General features: G+C 34.3%; 1 protein-coding gene across 1 annotated transcript; it reads left to right on the plus strand.

The window, feature by feature from the left end:
* Positions 1 to 3453: 3453 nt before the first annotated feature.
* LOC138711581 (uncharacterized) lies at positions 3454 to 15266 on the plus strand. Its single transcript, XM_069842736.1, has 4 exons — positions 3454 to 3613; positions 8918 to 9079; positions 12345 to 12512; positions 14867 to 15266. The coding sequence occupies exons 1-4, from the start codon at positions 3539 to 3541 to the stop codon at positions 15020 to 15022; spliced, it is 561 nt and encodes a 186-aa protein (XP_069698837.1). The 5' UTR covers positions 3454 to 3538; the 3' UTR covers positions 15023 to 15266.
* The last annotated feature ends 4626 nt before the right edge of the window (positions 15267 to 19892 follow it).

Below are 19892 nucleotides of genomic sequence, written 5' to 3' on the forward strand. Positions count from 1 at the left end.
CACCCCTTTCGGTTGATATATATTTGTGACCGTTCTCCTCCTACATTTGTTATGGGTATGTGGTTTGCCATCTATGGCGCCAATAACCTAAAAATGATGAAATATCACAATAGACCTACTGTACCAATATGGTACCGGTACAGTACAAATTTCTCTAAGAAAGCATTCAGATACAATATTCAAATCATGAAATATAATTACCTGAGGAAATCTTGCGATGTCGTCAAACTTTCTCGCAGTGTTATTCGTTTTTCTTCCCTAGGAAAACGTACGTAACGAGGCGCAAGTCCAGTGATTGCTACTGACACATTCGTTATTATACATCTTACAGAAGCCTGACTAATGTTGTGTACTTCATATTTTCTAAATATGTCCAATCTCGGTAGATACGTCTTCCTCCTAAGTATCACATCACGAATTCGACGTACATAACCCACATTCACTGCACCATAATAGCCATCTTGCTAAGCTAATCGGCCTCTAAACTACCCTACCGGCGGGGGCTAAAATTTAGCCAGCCAAACCCCTCTTAGTACACGTATTATCGCTAACACTGGTTTATGAATACGAAAAACGTTAGTTCGCTGATCATCCACCGGAAGTAGCTATTTAACCCGCTCTAAGAATGTCTATGAATAGGGCCGATTTCACAAAATATATTTAACTTTAATTGTTACTTAAAGTCCTTTTAATTGACAATTAAAGAGACAATGCATTTCACCAACACAAATTGGGCTTTGAGCTCTTACTAAATTTAATTTCAGTTAATTGGTCAATATTTGGTCATTTAAATATAATTAATCCTACATTAACGACGGTAATTTTCATCATGGCGAGGAGAATGATGGAATCGATATTTTAAAGATATTGATGTCGTGTTTAAAGACGATTTATTGCCAAAACTGGCGAGGATAATTTCCCAAAGAGATGATTTAGTATGAATGAAAAAGAGTTCCAAATTCGTATTAGGATAAGCAAAATAGGCTATAAGAAATTGATATTCTGAATAGTGTAGAGAGTGGTTCAGAATTTTCAGATGATAAGTAATTTATATTTAAATGATATACCTATAAAAATTGGAAATTTATCCTTTGAAGAGTTGGAAAAATTCAAATATCTGTGAGCAACAGTAACAAATATAAATGATGCTCGGGAGGAAATTAAATACAGAATAAATATGGGAAATGCCTGTTATTATTCGGTTGAGAAGCTTTTATCATCCAGTCTGCTGTCAAAAAATCTGAAAGTTAGAATTTATAAAACAGCTATATTACCGGTTGTTCTTTATGGTTGTGAAACTTGGACTCTCACTTTGAGAGAGGAACATAGGTTAAGGGTGTTTGAGAATAAGGTGCTTAGGAAAATATTTGGGGCTAGGAGGGATAAAGTTACAGGAGAATGGAGAAAGTTACACAATACAGAACTGCACGCATTGTATTTTTCACCTGACATAATTAGGAACATTAAATTCAGACGTTTGAGATGGGAAGGACATGTAGTATGTATGGGCGAATCTAGAAATGCGTATAGAGTGTTAGTTGGGAGGCCGGAGGGAAAAAGACCTTTGGGGAAGTCGAGACGTAGATGGGAAGATAATATTAAAATGGATTTGAGAGAGGTGGGATGTGATGATAAAGACTGGATTGATCTTGCTCAGGATAGGGACCTATGGCGGGCTTATGTGAGGGCGGCAGTAAACCTCCGGGTTCCTTAAAAGCCAGTAAGTATGATATAACTATTCATAGAAGAAACGTGTAATCAATCTTTGGTTGCGTCATATATAGCATACAAATTAATATGAATAACAAAATTGTTATCAATTTGTATTTTGAAGACATTAGAATAGTAACTTACGTACATTGCATAATAATATTTTGAGACTAGTCTTTTTTAAATAAAATTGTTACTAAACTCATCTCATCACGTGTATAGTAGCTTTTAGTATTTCTGCTCATCAGTTTAATGTATTATGTTTTCTTTTTTACTTCTTTAATTAACGATGCTATATCAACTGCGGAGTTATTTAGCTTCGATGGAATTGGTGATAACTAGATGGTATTTCGCGAGATGAGGTCGAGGATTCGCCATTGATTACCTGACGTTCGCCTTACGTTTTAAGAAAACCTCGGAAAAGCCCGCGCGCAACTCCGGATCGACAGGCAAACGCCTTAGCCGACTGAGCTACGCCGGTGGCTAATTTATCATAATACTAACACGTAATAGACCTATATCCTTGATTACTTCTCTCCAAGCCAGCGTTTCAGCTACCTGAATATGAAAACGAAAAATCATTTGTTGGATCTGCTAGAAGTTTCATTATGAAACATCTATTGTCAAACGCAGGGTGAACTTAAAATTTACTGTCAATATTCTCAAGCTACCCATGAGATAGCGAAAAATTTCAAAGAGGACCTAAATAATATCCGTACTGAGAATGTTGTTTTCTCATTAGTATAATTTTTACAAATATTTTCAGTACATTAACCCCTTTAACATCACCGAATTGTACTAAATTTCAAAAACATTGTTTCAGTATGTGTCAAACATCCAAATAAAAAAAAATCCGAAAATTTAAGCTTTCTAGATTAAATAGAAAGTGAGAAAAGGTTCATTTTGTATGGAAAAACTAAACTTAGGGAAAATAGTCGCTAAAATAATATTTGAATACATATGCTACGCTATTAAAAAAAAACGAAAAACGAAGATAGGTATTAATAATTGTAGTATAATAGGCCTATTGTGTGATATATCATGTTAAAGAGGAATGAATGAATGAATGAATTAATGAATAAATAAATAAGTAAATAAACAAATAATTTGCGCCAAAAATCTGTAAAATTTTGAAAATTTAGCGTTGAAATTAAAATTTGTATACCCCTTCTCAGAAAATCTAAAAATTAACATTTTTAGTTTAGTCATAGGCTATATCACATACCATTTTAAAGAGAAGAAACCAAATAATATACGCCTATTGGAAAAATAAAAAAATAAATCAAAATTTTCACCTAAAACCCAATTCCGTTCCCCCTTAAAAATCATATTTACTCTGAAAACAACGACACAGACAATATTGATCAATATCAACTATAGCACTTGCATTTGTTTACGTAACGGTTGGTAAAATCTTGCATTTGTTTACGTAACGGTTGGTAAAATAGTTTTTTTTTCGATCATAAAATAAAATGAGAAAACTGAGTTAAAGTGAGAGAGTGCGACAGAGTTACCTCAGTCTCTCACTGAATATATATATATATTGTTAACACTCTCATTCATTGAAGAGGGTCATTACTGACAACTCTGTCCCTCTGCAAACCTTCATTACCAACTCTGTATTCACGGCGGTAGAATCAGGTTGTCCGATCTCTCAGAATTATGAAGCAAATATATTCAGTATGTATAAAAAGCCAAATTGCCAGGAAGTTGCTCCCACACGATAGAGATCTGAGGATAGAACACATTAAGTGTCTGAGCAATTTGTAAACTTGTCACCCGGCTATATAACAGCACGGCCAGTCTTTCAGGTTTCATCTGCCTGGACATGGCCTCCTCCGCCATCATTCTGCTCTGCCTGGTAGCTGGAACATTCTTTTCTGGCGTGCTAGCCAATTTTCTAGTAAGTATTTAAGATACTTCACCATCGGTCGGTTATTTAACGACACTATGTCTACTATTAGGTTATTTAGCGCCAACGCATCTGACATATGCACGACATTGTAAGTATGATTATGTGTCAAAATCAGTTGCTTATGTCGATAATACTGCGATATTTCACAGATTATTTCAGTAAAATATCCCTCTTTTTAAATAGGTAAATTGTTTGACTAAATAACAGAACATAAACGTAACCAAGTGTAGGCCTAAATGAGAGGTTATCCTTGAGAAAATAACTTACAGTTACAAGATGTGCCTGAAATGTCTCTCCTCGTCCAGCAGACAAATTCTTGCCCGTTTCACCATGTTGTCAAATAAACGCCTCAACACGTCTATAGTGAGGACCACGCAAGTGTAGTTGCTAAAAATCTAATTTGGCTGTCTCTTCAGTGTTGCCAACTAATACCAGATGTCACCAAAGAAGGTAAAATCACAATGCTACATTCTATAATAATAATAATAATAATAATAATAATAATAATAATAATAATAATAATAATAATACAGTATTAACAATAACAATGTCTTACGTATTTACATCTCATCTTTATGTTGCGAGGTGTTTCCGAAATGGTTCCATAATAATTTATGATATAGTATATTTTCCTCCTGGACTTCTCGCATATTATGTTGGTAATTAGGATTGGTCTGATCTAATATTAAAATCTATTTTGTCTGGTGACATGAAATTAATTGCTTTGACTAAACAATTTACGATTCATAAGACCTAACCTAAAAATATATTTATTTGCTTGCATTTTCATAAGTTTCCTTTACTGCAAACCGAAATTGTTGCTGCCAGTTGTAGTATTTCTCAGTACCCGAAATTCGAAAGGAAATTGGTAAAAGAAAATTCAACCTGAGAGCTAGAAAATCACTATAATCCACTAGCATATGACTGTAGTAATGGGGGAAAATCCTTAGGTTTCATCCTTGAGGGGAGAGGATGGTATTTTTTGGTGAAAAATGAGTAAATTTTCAAAAAAAAATCTTTAAAATACCCTGTGATATGTGTGGAATGCATAGCATAACATATTGTGGGTATTTGTGCCCTTACCGGATGTTGAGTCGCTATTTGTAAACTTCCTGCGTTATGGATTTTTAAATCACTCGCCCACTTTTATTGTTGTTTCCGGTAAATTAAATAAAAAAAAAATCTTTAAAACACTCTTTGATATGTGTGGAATGCATTGCATAACATTTTGTGGGTATTTGTGCCCTTATCGGATGTTGAGAAGTCATTTTTAAACTTCCTCCGCTATGGATTTTTAAATCACACGCCCCCTTTCATCGGTTTCCAGCAACTTCATTTTTTTGCTACATTGCCAGACAAAAATGGATATAATTTCTGAACTATTAAAGATACATGCATGAAATTTAGAACACACATTTATTTAGACTATTAGGAAACTTTTCTCTGTAACAGAATTTTGTTAGTTGATTTCATTTTAAAAATACGTCCGTTTGTTTGCAAGAAAGGAAATCAGAAACTTGTTATTAAATTTTAATTATTTATTTTACAAATGTATAGACCAATATAAAAATTGTGTTACAGACAGTTTGTAGAACATGCTTTTGCAAATACATTGCAAAAAACTGTTTGACTCTATCTTTAAAACAGGTTTAGATATATATCGGTTTTAGTACAATCCTGCATTAGGTTTTTTTTTTTTTTTTCAAATTTAGGCCCCCAAATAATGTTTTTTTCAAAATATTTATATCTGGTTGAGTTGCTACAGCTATGAGCTCTCTACATACAAGAAATTAATATTTTACACCAAATAGGAAAAAAGTTAAAAAAATACCATCCTCTCCCCTTAAGGTATTAAGTAAAGTGATCCGGACTATACGCCGATATTGTTTATTTAGGCTGTGATATTTGTTCGGAGATACTGGATATTTTCGTGATCTGTTTCAGTAGACTCTTTCCTTGAGTTAGTCTCACAGAAAATAATCCATTGACATTAAGTCTGGTGACCTTGGAGGCCACAAACCTTGAAGGAGCTGATGATGTCTTCTATGGATTCATAAGAGTTATGGCATGTGGCGCCATCCGATTGAAAATATCTGTGTAAATTCGATATCATATAGTTCCTCCACGAAGTCCGTGAAAATGTTCTTGTACACATCAGTATTTACAAGTTTTTCAAATAAAATTGGCCGAATGAACCTGTCACCATATAGTGCACAATCGATTACAAAAAATATACATTTTATATTTCTAATGAACGCTTGGCGCTGTAGTCAGTACGCAAAGCTCTTCCGTCTCGCGGAGTGTCTCAGGTTCGGTTTAATGAATGTTCGATTTTTCTTACTCTTAGTGGGTGGACGGCAAAAGCAGACAACATTGACCCAAGCATGAGTTCCAAGAGACCTTGCAAGGATGTGATTATCATCATGCAGGCCTGCCATTTAATTTATAATTTTTCCTCTCTCACTATATTCAATCTATAAATCCATCCATAACACTATTTTCTTAAAAATGATTTAGTAATGAAATAATAATGCAGCTGTTTATAGTATTTACAAGGCTTTATATATAAACTACCGTTTTAGAGGTATGCATTTTGAGTTTAAAGAATATGTTGTTACTGCTGTCCATTTTTCATTAATGTATTGTCCACACCTGTGGAGTAACGGTCAGCGCGTCTGGCTGCGAAACTAGGTGGCCCGGGTTCGAATCCCTGTCGGGGAAAGTTACCTGGTTGAGGTTTTTTCCGGGGTTTTCCCTCAACCCAATACGAGCAAATGCTGGGTAACTTTCGGTGCTGGACCCCGGACTCGTTTCACCGGCATTATCACCTTCATATCATTCAGACGCTAAATAACCTAGATGTTGTTAAAGCGTCGTAAAATAACCTACTGAAACAAAAAAAAATTAATGAATTAGTTATGAAAATAGGCCTAAGTTCATTAAAGTGTACAATCAGTTATAGGCCTTTATGAATCAAACACTTTTTTTTTAATAAAACAAAGTAAATTTCCTTTAATTGTTACTCCCTTGTATGATGAAGTGCGTCTGGTGTTCAGTCTAGCCCAGAGCTGGGCACATTACGTGATTCTGAGAAATGAGCGCTGTGTGCTTTAAAGAGCCGGTATTGCGAGCGCTGTGACGTAAGCATACTGTAAGTCATTCAGTGTCGGTGCAGTGGTGACTCTGGCGAACTTTGAAGACGGAGTTTCCGCTCACACACTAAAGCGTCCCGCTATTCCCAATGCTTTTAATGTATCATGGGAGGAGGAGTTCTTTTTGGTAGAGAGCAGTGGATTAGCAAAATGTTTAATTTGGCATAAAACACTCCAACTGATTAAGAAATTCAATATCCAACGACATTATTCTTTACAACATGCTACTGAATATGACAAATATGTTGGTAATGAACGCCATAAATTAATGCAACAACTTAAAGAAAATATTTCTCAGGTACATTACATTAGAGTATCTATTTGATATTTATAATACATTATTACACATTTAGTAATATATAATTTTAAATTATACAAATATGATATATCATAGTATAGTATATTACAGTTTATGATATATAATATGATATATATAGAGAAGATAATAACTGCCTCCCATTGGAGGTAGCCCAGAAGGACTCAGTATACTCTCCTACATGAATTTTGCAATATTAAATGTTTACATAAATTTTGTAGAAAGAAAATTAAAATAAACATATATGAATAGAAAGTGAATAAAAAAAATGTACTGTAATAACTTATAATGCAATATAAATATCGAATAGATACTCTAATATAATGTACCTGAGAAACATTTTCTTTAAGTTGTATTAATTTATGGTCATATATCATATCATATCATATCATATCATATCATATCATATCATATCATATCATATCATATCATATCATATCATATCATATCATATCATATCATATATCATATATCATATATCATATCATATATCATATCATGTACCATATTATATTATATTATATTATATTATATTATATTATATTATATTATATTATATTATATATTATATTATATATTAACAGGATGACAATAATGCACTTAGTGAATCGGTTATGAGAATTAGCTACAAAATTTGCCACGAAATTGCAAAAGAATTGAAAACACTCAACGAAGGTGAATTCATCAAGCGATGTTTAATTATATTGGCAGATGAACTCTGTTCACAGCAAGTAGGGGAAGTGGAAGTCATACGCCTGTCTCGTAGAACTGTGGTGAAGATATCGCAGTATGAGCGTGTGGGTTATGTAAATAAGCCTAATGATTTGTGTGTGTGCATAGAGCGAAGTTTATTTCCTTAAATTAATAAGAGTGTTATAAATTCTGTAATGTACAATGGATTGATGTAATATCCTTATAAACTATTATGTACTGACAGACTGAATGAATAGAACAACCGTGGCTCTTGTTATATTAATGCAGGGAAGGTAGCTGTAATGCGAGTCCGCCACTGCGTGAGCGTTCTGCTCTAGCTTGGAATTGAAGTGCCTTGCGGAGCGAGAGCAGCTCTGGCCGACTGAATAGAGCCACTCTCATGCCCGGCCCTGGTCTAACCTGTAAAACGTAAAGAGTAACCGGTTAAAGTTCGGATGCTTGACCTTAACTGATGTTCTCTGACCGGTCGAATCTAAACCGGTTGTAAGCTCTATTCTGCAGCTGTCTACTTAGCATTTCTGATCTGAAACGAGCTGGTCTGGGTTCAAATCCTAATTGGGACAAATTACTGGTTTATGTTTTTTCTGAGGTTTTCCCTCAACTCATTAAGAGTAAATGCTGGGTAACTTTCGGCGCTGAAAATGATTACATGGGTCATTAAATAATTAGTGGCAACATTTTAACTGAGAACAGAAGCTCATTTACTAAAAATTGAAAATACAGTTATAAAAAGCAATCTTCTCCAGTATTACTTACCAGTAGCCACACCTTTGGAGGGCGAAGGATACCATCCAAGACGTCACATTAAGCTTCTAATTTCTACAGCTCTTATAACGGCATGTTCCGAAACCGTACCCCTCTCAGTGGTTCTTTCATCTTAGGTCGTAATCGCAGGGACTAATATCCAGAGAATACAGAGGACAATGCTCCTTGTAATGCTTCATGATATTCTTTAGATTTTTTTCCTCTTGCAAACTGTAGGCCTATTATAATGTAGCACCTTCGCTTGTATTTTCTAAACATTTCCTTAGAAGGTTGCAGATTAGTCTTATTATTATAGTCACTGCTTATAAATTTTTGGAACAACTGTATTATATGCCTTACTTTCAGTGCACGAAAAAAGGCATAGCTGTGGACTACTTTTCGCAGTGCAAAGATGAACCTAATACGGCAATTCTAATGAAGGATTTCTTAGTGATACAAGTGAACAAAGATGAGTATGCGTTCAATGGAGATATAGAATTTACGAAAAATATTGGTGAACGGTGGGAGGTAAGAAACTGCATATACATTATGTACAGTATAATTAGCAGAGTACAGAATATCAGGTATGACTTTTATATGGAATGAAAGAGAAAATTATGCTATTAGTTTACCTATTATACATTGACAATAAGGTAGCTGCCCTTAATGGTTGCTCAAACGACAGCATACTATGAATATAAAAACAATTCAAATACATAGTATAATATAAAAGTTCAATTGCAAAGATGACTGTTGTTAAATCTTTAATGTAGCCTACAATATGACACAAAATGTTCATAAGTGCAAAATTTTCTGTATTCTATGGTTAGAAAAATAATCTTTTCTTCTATTTTTGTCAAGTTTGTATATATATATATATATATATATATATATATATATATATATATATATACACACATACATATATATAATAGAGACCTATATACTGTGTATTTTCGTATATAGGCTTTATTATTATTATTATTATTATTATTATTATTATTATTATTACTACTATTTGATGACGTTGATTTTCAAAAATGTAATTTGCTATCATTTATTGAAGAAAGATTTTTTTTGTCAATGTTAACGTGAAAACCCAAAATCCGTTAAAACCAATTTCAACTAGTAAAAACTAATTTAAACAAATAAAACCATGAACGAAAAACCTATATGCAAGGCCTAGCAAAAGCCTAAACAAACCAAATCCGTCACTGACTCTAGACCTTGCGAAAATACGCTTTTTATCTACTTATATTTCTTTAAATTAGCTTTTATCACTTGAAACAGGTTATGACGGATATCAGATTTTAACGAGAACATAAATCGAACTTGTAGAAATTTCTGTTCGAGTAAAAATATTTCCCTTCCAGATTTTTGTAAAATGGAACGTTCAAGTGGGCAACTATTTTTTTCTTTCTTTCTTTTTTTTTTTTTGTAAAAAATTCGTTCTACAATATTCTACACGCATCTTGTTGTCTAGCAGGAGTGCGCCGATGTAACCTGCAACATGTCATTATTGAAAAAACAAACAGGCCTAAAGGTGGAATATTACAATATATTATGAATCGCATTGAAAATATTACTAGTGGCTTCAACAGCGAAAGCTGCATTTACTTTCTTCCGCTAATTCCGATATTTATTAAATTTCAAGTTCTTTGTTTTATGACTATTCCAAAATGATGATACCAAGCGGTGATCTACGGTTATTACAAATCACATAATCACCACCCACTTCAACGTTCCACACAATTGTGAGGATTTTACGACTCCTGTGTCATCGTTTTGTAAAATATTTTAATGTATTCATGTAAATAATCGAAATCATAGTTTAAAACATATTTTGAAAGGTTTATTTTTCATAATTTAAAGACTTTATCAGTTCATTGTTGAAGAACTTCGTTGTAAATTTAAAAAAATTAACAACGTCTCCCCAACATCTCGAACACTTCTTCTATTTTAAGATACATTTTCAATTTACGCCACTTTACATAATTTTACTCTTAAGATAGTAAATTAGTGATGTACCGTAAATAGTTGGAAAATGAATTTTCCGCAGAAAAGATTCAATATCATTATGAAAGTTTCTAATGAATACATCACTGAAACGAGCGGGCCCGGGTTCAAATCCTGGTTGAGACAAGTTACCTGTCTGAGGTTTTACCGGGGTTATAAGCCATTAAGAGCAAATGCTGGGTAACTTTCGCCACTGGGATCTGACTCATTTTGATGGCATTATCACCTTTATCTCATTCAGACGCTAGGAAACCAAAGATGTTGATAAAGAGTCGTAAAATAAACCACTAAAAAAAATGTGTACAGTATTGTAAACCAGACATTCAGTACAGTCTGTAACTTCAAACATACAGTTTGGGCCAGCAAACAGGTGTTCCATACAGTACAATGGAGCAAAGTGCAAAGAAAGAAAAATTTATAAAATGTCGAAGATAAAGTCAATTTTATAAAAATCGAGAATGGTTAAAAGGAAGCTTATGAATGCCGTGTGAATTTGGTTCGTTTAAAGAAGAATTCACAATTACTTACATATGTACTATTTTACAAAGCGAAAGCGAAAAAAAAAAATATATATATATATATATATATATATATTCGGGCGGCCGGGTAGCTCAGTTGGTAGAGCAGCTGGCTACGGACTGAAAGGTCCGGGGTTCGATCCCAGGTGGTGACAGGATTTTTTCTCGTTGCCAAACTTTCAGAACGGCCCCGAGGTTCACTCAGCCTTCTATAAAATTGAGTACCGGGTCTTTCCCGGGGGTAAAAGGCGGTCAGAGCGTGGTGCCGACCACACCACCTCATTCTAGTGCCGAGGTCATGGAAAGCATGGGGCTCTACCTCCATGCCCCCCAAGTGCCTTCATGGCATGTTACGGGGATACCTTTACCTTTTTTATATATATATTCAGCCCGCGTCCTCAATGTAAGTAGGTACTGCACATATTTCAATCCCTGCGCATGATAGAATTTTACTTTATATTTGACTATTTTCTACATCAAAATACAGTATTGTTATTTTTTAAAATATTTAAAATGCAACAGCGATGTAAAGTATTTTAAAATGTTGCAGTATTTTAGGCCTATAAAAATAGAAATAATAAATTATAGCAATATACAAAACACGTAATGTTGTGATGTATTCCTTATCCGAATTTTATTTCCTGTATTCATTTTTTCTTATAGCGACACTTTTATTGATATAATTTTCTTTTGTACCTTCTATGACGCTATAATCAAGTTCAACTGTACATGTAAACATTTCTGGAGTACACCTCCTGGTAACGGAACAATCTGAGAGATTTGTCTTTCTATGCCTTTCTTAGTGATTAAATCCATGTATAGAGCTTAGAAATATTAGTTTTTCGATGGCGATAAAATGGTATAAAACAGAATATGAGCACTGAAGATTTGTCCGTGTGTAATGATTCATAAATGAATTCAATGCAGATATTCGAATATATTCGGTCTTCTCTTTTTAGAATTCTTACACTTCAAAGTTTTATAAGTTAATAAAACATAGGTTTCCTAGTCTAAAATATGTCTCTAGTTGTTAATGAATTTAATGGAAACATTTCCCCCAGTTTGGTTTACTGTTCAATAACTATTTTGTAACTTAACACAAATTGATTGAACACCATCCTAAAAACTATATTCAAGTTTCTTCTGCAATGTAAGACTTTTATATTGTAGATTTCTTGTAAATTAATGTGGAATTTCAAATTAATGAAGTTAATTACAAGCACGTACATCAAAATAATCTGTGTTCAATTCTGTTCCAGTTAAAGTTTAGATTAAAGAAATGCAAATCCAAAGAGAATACTAAGTCTTGTGAAGATTTCTTCAAATTCGATGTGGACAAAGTTTGCGAGAAGCTTCCAAAGAAGGGGCAAATATGGTCAGGATTTGTAGAGAAGATGGAGTTAAATACAAAATGCCCAATTAAACCTGTAAGTAACGCTTGCGTAAATGTATATAATTCAAGCTTAATGTAGTCAACAGAACGAATTACAAAATGGAGCTAGTTCAATTTCCAGCAGATCTTGTGAGATGATTTTATCACAAAAATGTTAATTTTCTCTGCCGCTTTCTATACTTATATATCTTAATCGATTTCAATTACTAGTTTCTGCATTTTCGAGGGAAAACTAAAACTTCGATATACCTACATAAGAAAGGTAATACTTGTCTGTCAACAAAGGTCGCTCTCAAGTAATAGTCTATCTTCTAATTGTGATTGCAAAGGTGATTTTTACAGCGCTTTGAAGTGTTCCGCTATTTTGAAACGCGACTTTTCGTATTTTAACCAATATTCTCGTAACCTATGTAAAAACACTAGTCATTATAGAAAAATTACCTAATTAAAATTAATACAACTCAATATACAAGTACTGTAACAAAATGAATATTCGTATATTTTAATAGTACATTATACGAGTATATAATGGTAGTAATTAAGACGCGAGTATGTGTGTTTATGAAACGAGCGCAAGCGAGTTTCATAATTTTCATACGCGCGTCTTAATTACCATTATAGGCAAGTTTCATACGACTTTTTATGCTCGACCATATTTCTAACTTGAAATTATTCATAAGTATTCATGTTATGGTTATGTAAGTAAGAAGCGGAACTGACCTAAATTGTGAGATGTGCGCAGACGCGAAAGTATTGATTTTTTCCGAGGAACGAATGTCATTGACTGTGATATAATCTAGAGAATAACATGAAGATTAATCTTGATATAACCTGGAAATTGACTTAGAATTGAAAAACGATATGACAAATTAAATTTATTTGAATATTATTTACAATTAACGCTAATTATTATAGTAACAGAACATAACCTTCTGCGACAGTATTGGATTTCCAGCCTCCGTGACGTTTTGCTAGTTTTTCTTCGATTCCATATCCGAGAATAATCGATACTTGCGCTTTTATAATGCTAAACGGTGATTTCTCATTGGCTTAACAACTGAACTATAATGAATAGGTGTACTTTAATGAGGTGCATTAAAGGGCTACTACCAGGTGTATAATTACTACATTTCGGCATGGTCGAGCATGAAAGGTATTTATGAACCTTTAAAAGACTGTATTGGTCAAAAATTTTTGATTTTCCAATTTTGATATTTTCTGAATCCTTGTTATTTGTACTTTACAAATATACAGGCTATAGTTTTTACATTACATCTTGCTTCAATTTCCCATTATTAGCATTTTTCTAATCAGAAGCAAGCATTCCTTCAACCGGAAGTTACTGTCTGCAAATACAAGACTGTCACTTTCAGGTTTTTTCTCTGACAAATAAGTTAAATTTGGCGCTGTTTGGAAGAAATATTTCTCCTATTACAAAGTTACCATTTCTTCCACTAGACAGCAATGTTTTTTATCTATTCAAAGTTTGTTTCTCGTTTTATCATTCATAAATTGTTATGCATTTGTTTAATTTCTAAAAATAAATACTCTGTGTTCTGAATCAAACAGGATGATACTTTTCGTTCAGTATTCAAAATTATGTAGGATGCAAAAAAAAAAAAAAAAAAAAGAATAAAATGGTATTCCATATTTGTAACACTTCCTCTACATATGGCACCTCTTGGCGCTTTGTGAATATTTAAATGTTCCCGCCCAAGCTCTGTAGCATTCCCTTTCTTTCAGCAAATGTCAGAGCTGAAGTTTGAATCAAAATGTAGGATGTCAGCGTAAGTAACAATGACTGGTAAGGTTCCTTAACACTGAGTTCATACAGCACATTGAAATAGATCAGCGTGTGAATATTACAGGAAGAAGAAAAAAAATAACATGTTCAAGTTGTCTGCACGTAAGATAAAATGGAGTTGGTAACAAAAAAATATATTGCTTTCTTTTATGTATTCCTAACTTCTTGTGAGGTGAGTAGGCCTACATAGAGTGATACACGGCATGGCCATAACTATCTTCCTTAGACGATTCAATGCCTGTTTCTTCAACATCGCGATACTTAACCTTAAAAAATCGAACCTACAAAGATATGTCTACTAATTCGCTTATCCATACACGATCATAAAAGAAACAAGTGAAGAAAATAGAATTGTTACATTGTTTGTAGAGGTAATAAACAAATAAAGGATGGGGAAAGCATTATTGAACATATTTGCACAGGGATAACTATAATGAATAAATTACTGACGTACTACAGTTCGAAAAATCGGAAAATCGTTTATCGTGCTATGAGTGAGTGCAGAGATATGGGCATGGAACGAAATTAATCTATGTTGTTTTTTATCTCTCTCACTTACGATGATTCTTTGTCTTCTTTTCCAGAAAAACTACCCCATTAATGATATCAAAATCGGTCCAGAGTGCCTGAAATATTTTCCCATTGGTCCCGCTTACTATATGCTGAAGATTGAAGGTTACATGAACAAAACGAAGATTATCTGTGCAGATACTGCATTTACTATAACATGTAACAAATAAAAAATTCAGTTTTTGTGTGACTATGGTAAGAGCAAATATCGAAGCTCTGTATCACTAAATATGTATAAAATACTATTACACAATAAATATTTTATATTATAATAACATGAAATGGATGCAAGTAATGCATAATGGAATCATTATATAGAATTCGAAATTGAAATAACCCTATATGAATGAAACAAAATGTTTCAAATTGCCTACACTCCCATTAATACACAAACTTTTCTTCTGCTCTAGTGATATGCAATATAATAACAATACATATTTATAATTATTATCATCCAAAACTGCACCCCAACCTTTCCGACGTCAACCGAAACCGAAACGTCCAATTTCTATACTGGGTTTTCATTTCAAAGTGTGTCAGACGTCACTGTTGTGAATCAGCGATTTGAAGCGAGTTTCAGCTTTTGTGTCAGAGAAGTTGCCTATTAATCAAGGCGTTCAATCTGAACTTGAGAACGTGTACGGTATAACTTGAACGTCGTAGCAACAGATGGCGGTCTGTGTGCTACCATAACCTATTTCGAACTGTGTTTTGAGCGGGCAAGTCATACGCATGGTATTTGTTATCATCGGTTGCGTACGAAAATATTCCACAACACAAATCAAATGCTCCGTGTCCGTGTTGACCGTCGAAATTAATGTCAACAAATACGTAAGTAATCGTTTTAACTCTCTACACATATCCCAACAGTAAGAAAAAAACTCACCTCAGTACGTGTTTCGAAACAGTTCACATTCCTGCCACTACCGGCGTTACCGTACGTATCAGTAAGTACTCTTCTGAATGAACGCCGTACTTGCTAGGCAACTTCTCTCGCACATATGTAATACACCTCTGTGGAAGTATAGGAAGATTGAATTCTTTAGGCTCATCGACTAGCCACATGACGGCATACAGCGAGCCATGACACACTTTGAACTGAACACCCAGTATAGTCATTGGTAACTATGTGACAATAATGCAGGATTATTCGAAAGTCACTAAAGCTTAATTTTAAAATACACTTTGTTGAGAAGTACGTAAGTTTATAAAAAAATAATCTAGTCTTGTTCATAAAATAGTGAGGATTATTCAAATATAAACCAATTTTACACTAGAACCATTGCATCAAATACTTATACAGGATGTTTCAAAAATACAGGGCATAATTTCAGGTATGTATTTCCCACATGTAGGCAATCAAAATAGTTCATTACAACATGTGTCCGGATCAGGCCTTTTCGAGTTATGGCCTTAACAACATTGAAATTCACCATAACCATACCTCATGTATTAGAAGACACTCCACTGATCAATCATCAACACATTCACTTCTTGCATGATGGCGCTCCTGCACACTTCAGTCGTACGGCTCGCCGGTACTTGGATCGAAGATTTCCTGATCGATGGATAGGTAGAGGTGGCCCAATTGCTTGGCCTCCACGCTCACCTGATCTGAACCCTCTCGACTTCTACTTGTGGGGCCATTTAAAATCATTGGTTTATTCGTCTCCGGTGCCTGATTTGGAATCCCTTCGAAATCGAATTGTGGCATGTTCTGAGGACATACGCAATACTCCTGGAGTTTGGGATCGTGTTCGCAGGTCAATGAGACATCGATGTGAGGTCTGTATTCAAGCAGGAGGTGGACATTTTGAACACCTGTAATGAAACGACCTGCGGAAAGAAAAACGTTCCGGTGAATTTCAATGTTGTGAAGGCCATAACTCGGAAATGAAGCATTTCCGGACACATGTTGTAATGAACTATTTTGATTGTCTACATGTGGGAAATACATACCTGAAATTATGCCCCGTATTTTTTAAACACCCTGTATACTCTTACTGGAGTTTGGTATGGCGACCCAGTCACTGAGGTCGACCCACGTCCATCAACGCCATATTTTCCAACCGGCATTCCTGCCATTCCAGATCACATATATAACATAATGCTCATCCCTATGTTAAAATCGGCAGCGCTTTGAAGAGAACAACTGCCAGGATCGCCACCCGTCCGTCGTAAACGAACACGAGATGGCAGTACAGTCGCTAATGCAATTCAAATCGGAATTATGACGTGACTCTTTATGTAACAACTAGATGGCAGCATAGTAAACCTGACAAAAGTTGTTACCGTCAAAGTCTTTAAGGCCGAGCAATCTGGGTATGTATGATTTAGGCTGCCATGTATAGATGTATGGGTAAACGAGGAGAGGGGAGAATAGTCTTCATGGATAGCTACACACTCGGAAGTTCGTTAGCATGGGAGAGACACTCGGAAGTTCGCTAAGCAAGGGTGACAGATACTCTCAAGTTTGATACCAAGAGAGACATATTCTGAAGCGAGTATTGAGTTGGTTATTTAGAATGTTCTAGATTGATAACAGAAATAAGGGGCATCGTAGCTTGAGATTCGTATAGCGGTAATGTATAGATATTTTGTATGAGAAATTGATAGGAATACTACTCATCTCGATTGCCTATTTGATAGAAAAAGGGTTGTAATACTGTACAGGCATATATACGTTTTTTCTTTATTGCGGGCCCATAGTTGATATTGAATTTTTATGTAAACAATTGAACACAGTTTTAGGAAAGTTCTGTGCATATCGGCCGTCACACTTTTCTTGTTTAGGCCTATATTTATTTTCTTATTATTGCTCAATTAATTACTATTATCTTGTTGTATATATTATATTTGTAATTATTTGTATTTTTCATTTAATCATATTTTAGCCTATTATATATTCATATTCAGACTTATTTTATTTCTGCTCGTTTCCACTACTCTATGTTGGTCAAATCCGTAACCATCCTTTACATCTGACTCGATAGACGTAACCCAATATGCGTTTCACATATGGTTTTTAGAGAGTAGTTTAATAGATGTATGCTGTGAACGTCTCATGGTCTACCACAACGTTCTTAATGCCACGAAACGTTTTTCTTCATTTTTACAAGTTTCCACAGTGACAACAAACATTACAGGGTCCATATCTAAATTAATTTAGAGTTCCTAATCATTTTGGCGCTCTGAAACAATTTCCATAACATTCATAGTAATACTGAATAAGGCCAATTCGCATTTCTAGAGGCAAAATCATAATTTTTTTAGTATCAATTTACAAAAAAAAAAAAAAAAAAAAAAAAAAAATCACACATTAACTCATTCAAGAATGGTTCGAATAGCTGTTCATTTATTTTATTTGCCACAGCAACAATATTGAAACAAATGAAACAGAAGTTTTTTTTTAAATAAACACCATTCTTTTATGAACAAAATTATAATATTATTGTGGGAGGCCGGGTAGAGTTGCTAGAGCAGCTGGCTACGGACTGGAAGGTCCGGGGTTCGATCCCCGGTGGTCACAGGATTTTTTCTCGTTGCCAAACTTTCAGAACGGCCCCGAGGTTCACTCAGCCTCCTATAAAATTGAGTACCGGGTCTTTTCCGGGGGTAAAAGGCGATCAGAGCGTGGTGCCGACCACACCACCTCATTCTAGTGCCGAGGTCATGGAAAGCATGGGGCTCTACCTCCATGCCCCCCAAGTGCCTTCATGGCATGTTACGTGGATACCTTTACCTTTTACTATAATATTATTATATGTATTTCTATAAACTTATAAACTTACTTCCTGTAGGAAGGAATGCGAAAACGTCAAATTGAAACTTGACGCTTACATCGACTTGAATTATGTCCACGTTGATCACTATGTAGAAAATCGATAAACAAAATGTTTCCAAATATTTCACACGTTTCATAGTGTGTCATAATATTTTGTTACAGTTTGTATACCTCGCCAAGCACTTGGCTCCTTTTTTCAAGGCCACCCGATGTACTAGAGAACATACGTAGGTGAAATGTCACGTACTCTTTATTTTACACTTCAAAATTACTGAAAGAGTGCAATTTTTGATTCAGATGTGGAAAATCTAATGCCCACGATCAGTTCAATTCTTAATGTTCTTACTAAGCACAGTAAAGTTAAATTGTAACGGCGGTATATTATTTTTCAGACAAATGTTTATGAAATATTACTAACATAATTTAATGAATATCTAACTATTTAAACATAAACAATCTCGGTTTATGTACAGCAATAAGAGAATAGGTAAGTAAAACTTACGAAATTGGCGTAACAGTATGAACGTAACAAATAAATTGGGCTGTAACTTTTTCGATAGAATAAGTAGAGTTGAAGGTGCATTAAATGAATTTTAGCCTCATTTTCAACCCCCGTGTGGCTTGAGGGCGGGCAGAAAGTTGAGCACGGATTATCCAACCCACCAAAGCCACCCCACTGGCACCGCCTTTTACTGGTGGTGATGATGGTCAATTTATTGTTAATCAATTGAATCCACAAATTTGTTAGTAATAAGTTTACCTATACTCCGTTGATTAAGGTAAGTATACTTATATTATTTACACATCACTCTAGACCGTCTGCAGTGGCAACACGTATAAAAGGGCTGTAGGGAGAATTTTTCCTTCACAGGTAAATATGTGAGTTGAGACATGCAATACTTACTAAATAAAGTTTGAATAGCCCATCAAATGGTATTCAGTTTTCCAGTCTATAATGTTGAAACATATTTTAATACAAAAATCCAGTTTTGTGTTTGTATGAAAGGAAACCGCAAGACAGTTCTGCAGTTTACAGAATATTAGCTTGAAGTAATCATCATGCTAGACAATTATAAGAATTTTTAACATCGAGGAATTACCTTGGCATGTGGCCAAATAAGTATTTCTGTCAATTGGAACAATATCCCTAGTAATTGCAATACATAAAAATCCAGTTATGCAATTATTATTAAATATTTTTATAAATGTTCCTTAATATAAGAGATTCAATTCAGTCACATTCAAGACCTAAACTT

The sequence above is a fragment of the Periplaneta americana genome, chromosome 13, assembly GCF_040183065.1.
Source record: "Periplaneta americana isolate PAMFEO1 chromosome 13, P.americana_PAMFEO1_priV1, whole genome shotgun sequence".
NCBI lineage: Eukaryota > Metazoa > Arthropoda > Insecta > Blattodea > Blattidae > Periplaneta > Periplaneta americana.

What these genes read in the sequence shown, in the direction of transcription:
- LOC138711581 (XM_069842736.1), top strand. Translation starts at nt 3,539, where the DNA reads ATGGCCTCCTCCGCCATCATTCTGCTCTGCCTGGTAGCTGGAACATTC. An exon ending in GCGTGCTAGCCAATTTTCTA is followed by an intron (nt 3,614 to 8,917) that starts GTAAGTATTTAA and finishes CCTTACTTTCAG; the next exon opens with TGCACGAAAAAAGGCATAGC. An exon ending in ATATTGGTGAACGGTGGGAG is followed by an intron (nt 9,080 to 12,344) that starts GTAAGAAACTGC and finishes ATTCTGTTCCAG; the next exon opens with TTAAAGTTTAGATTAAAGAA.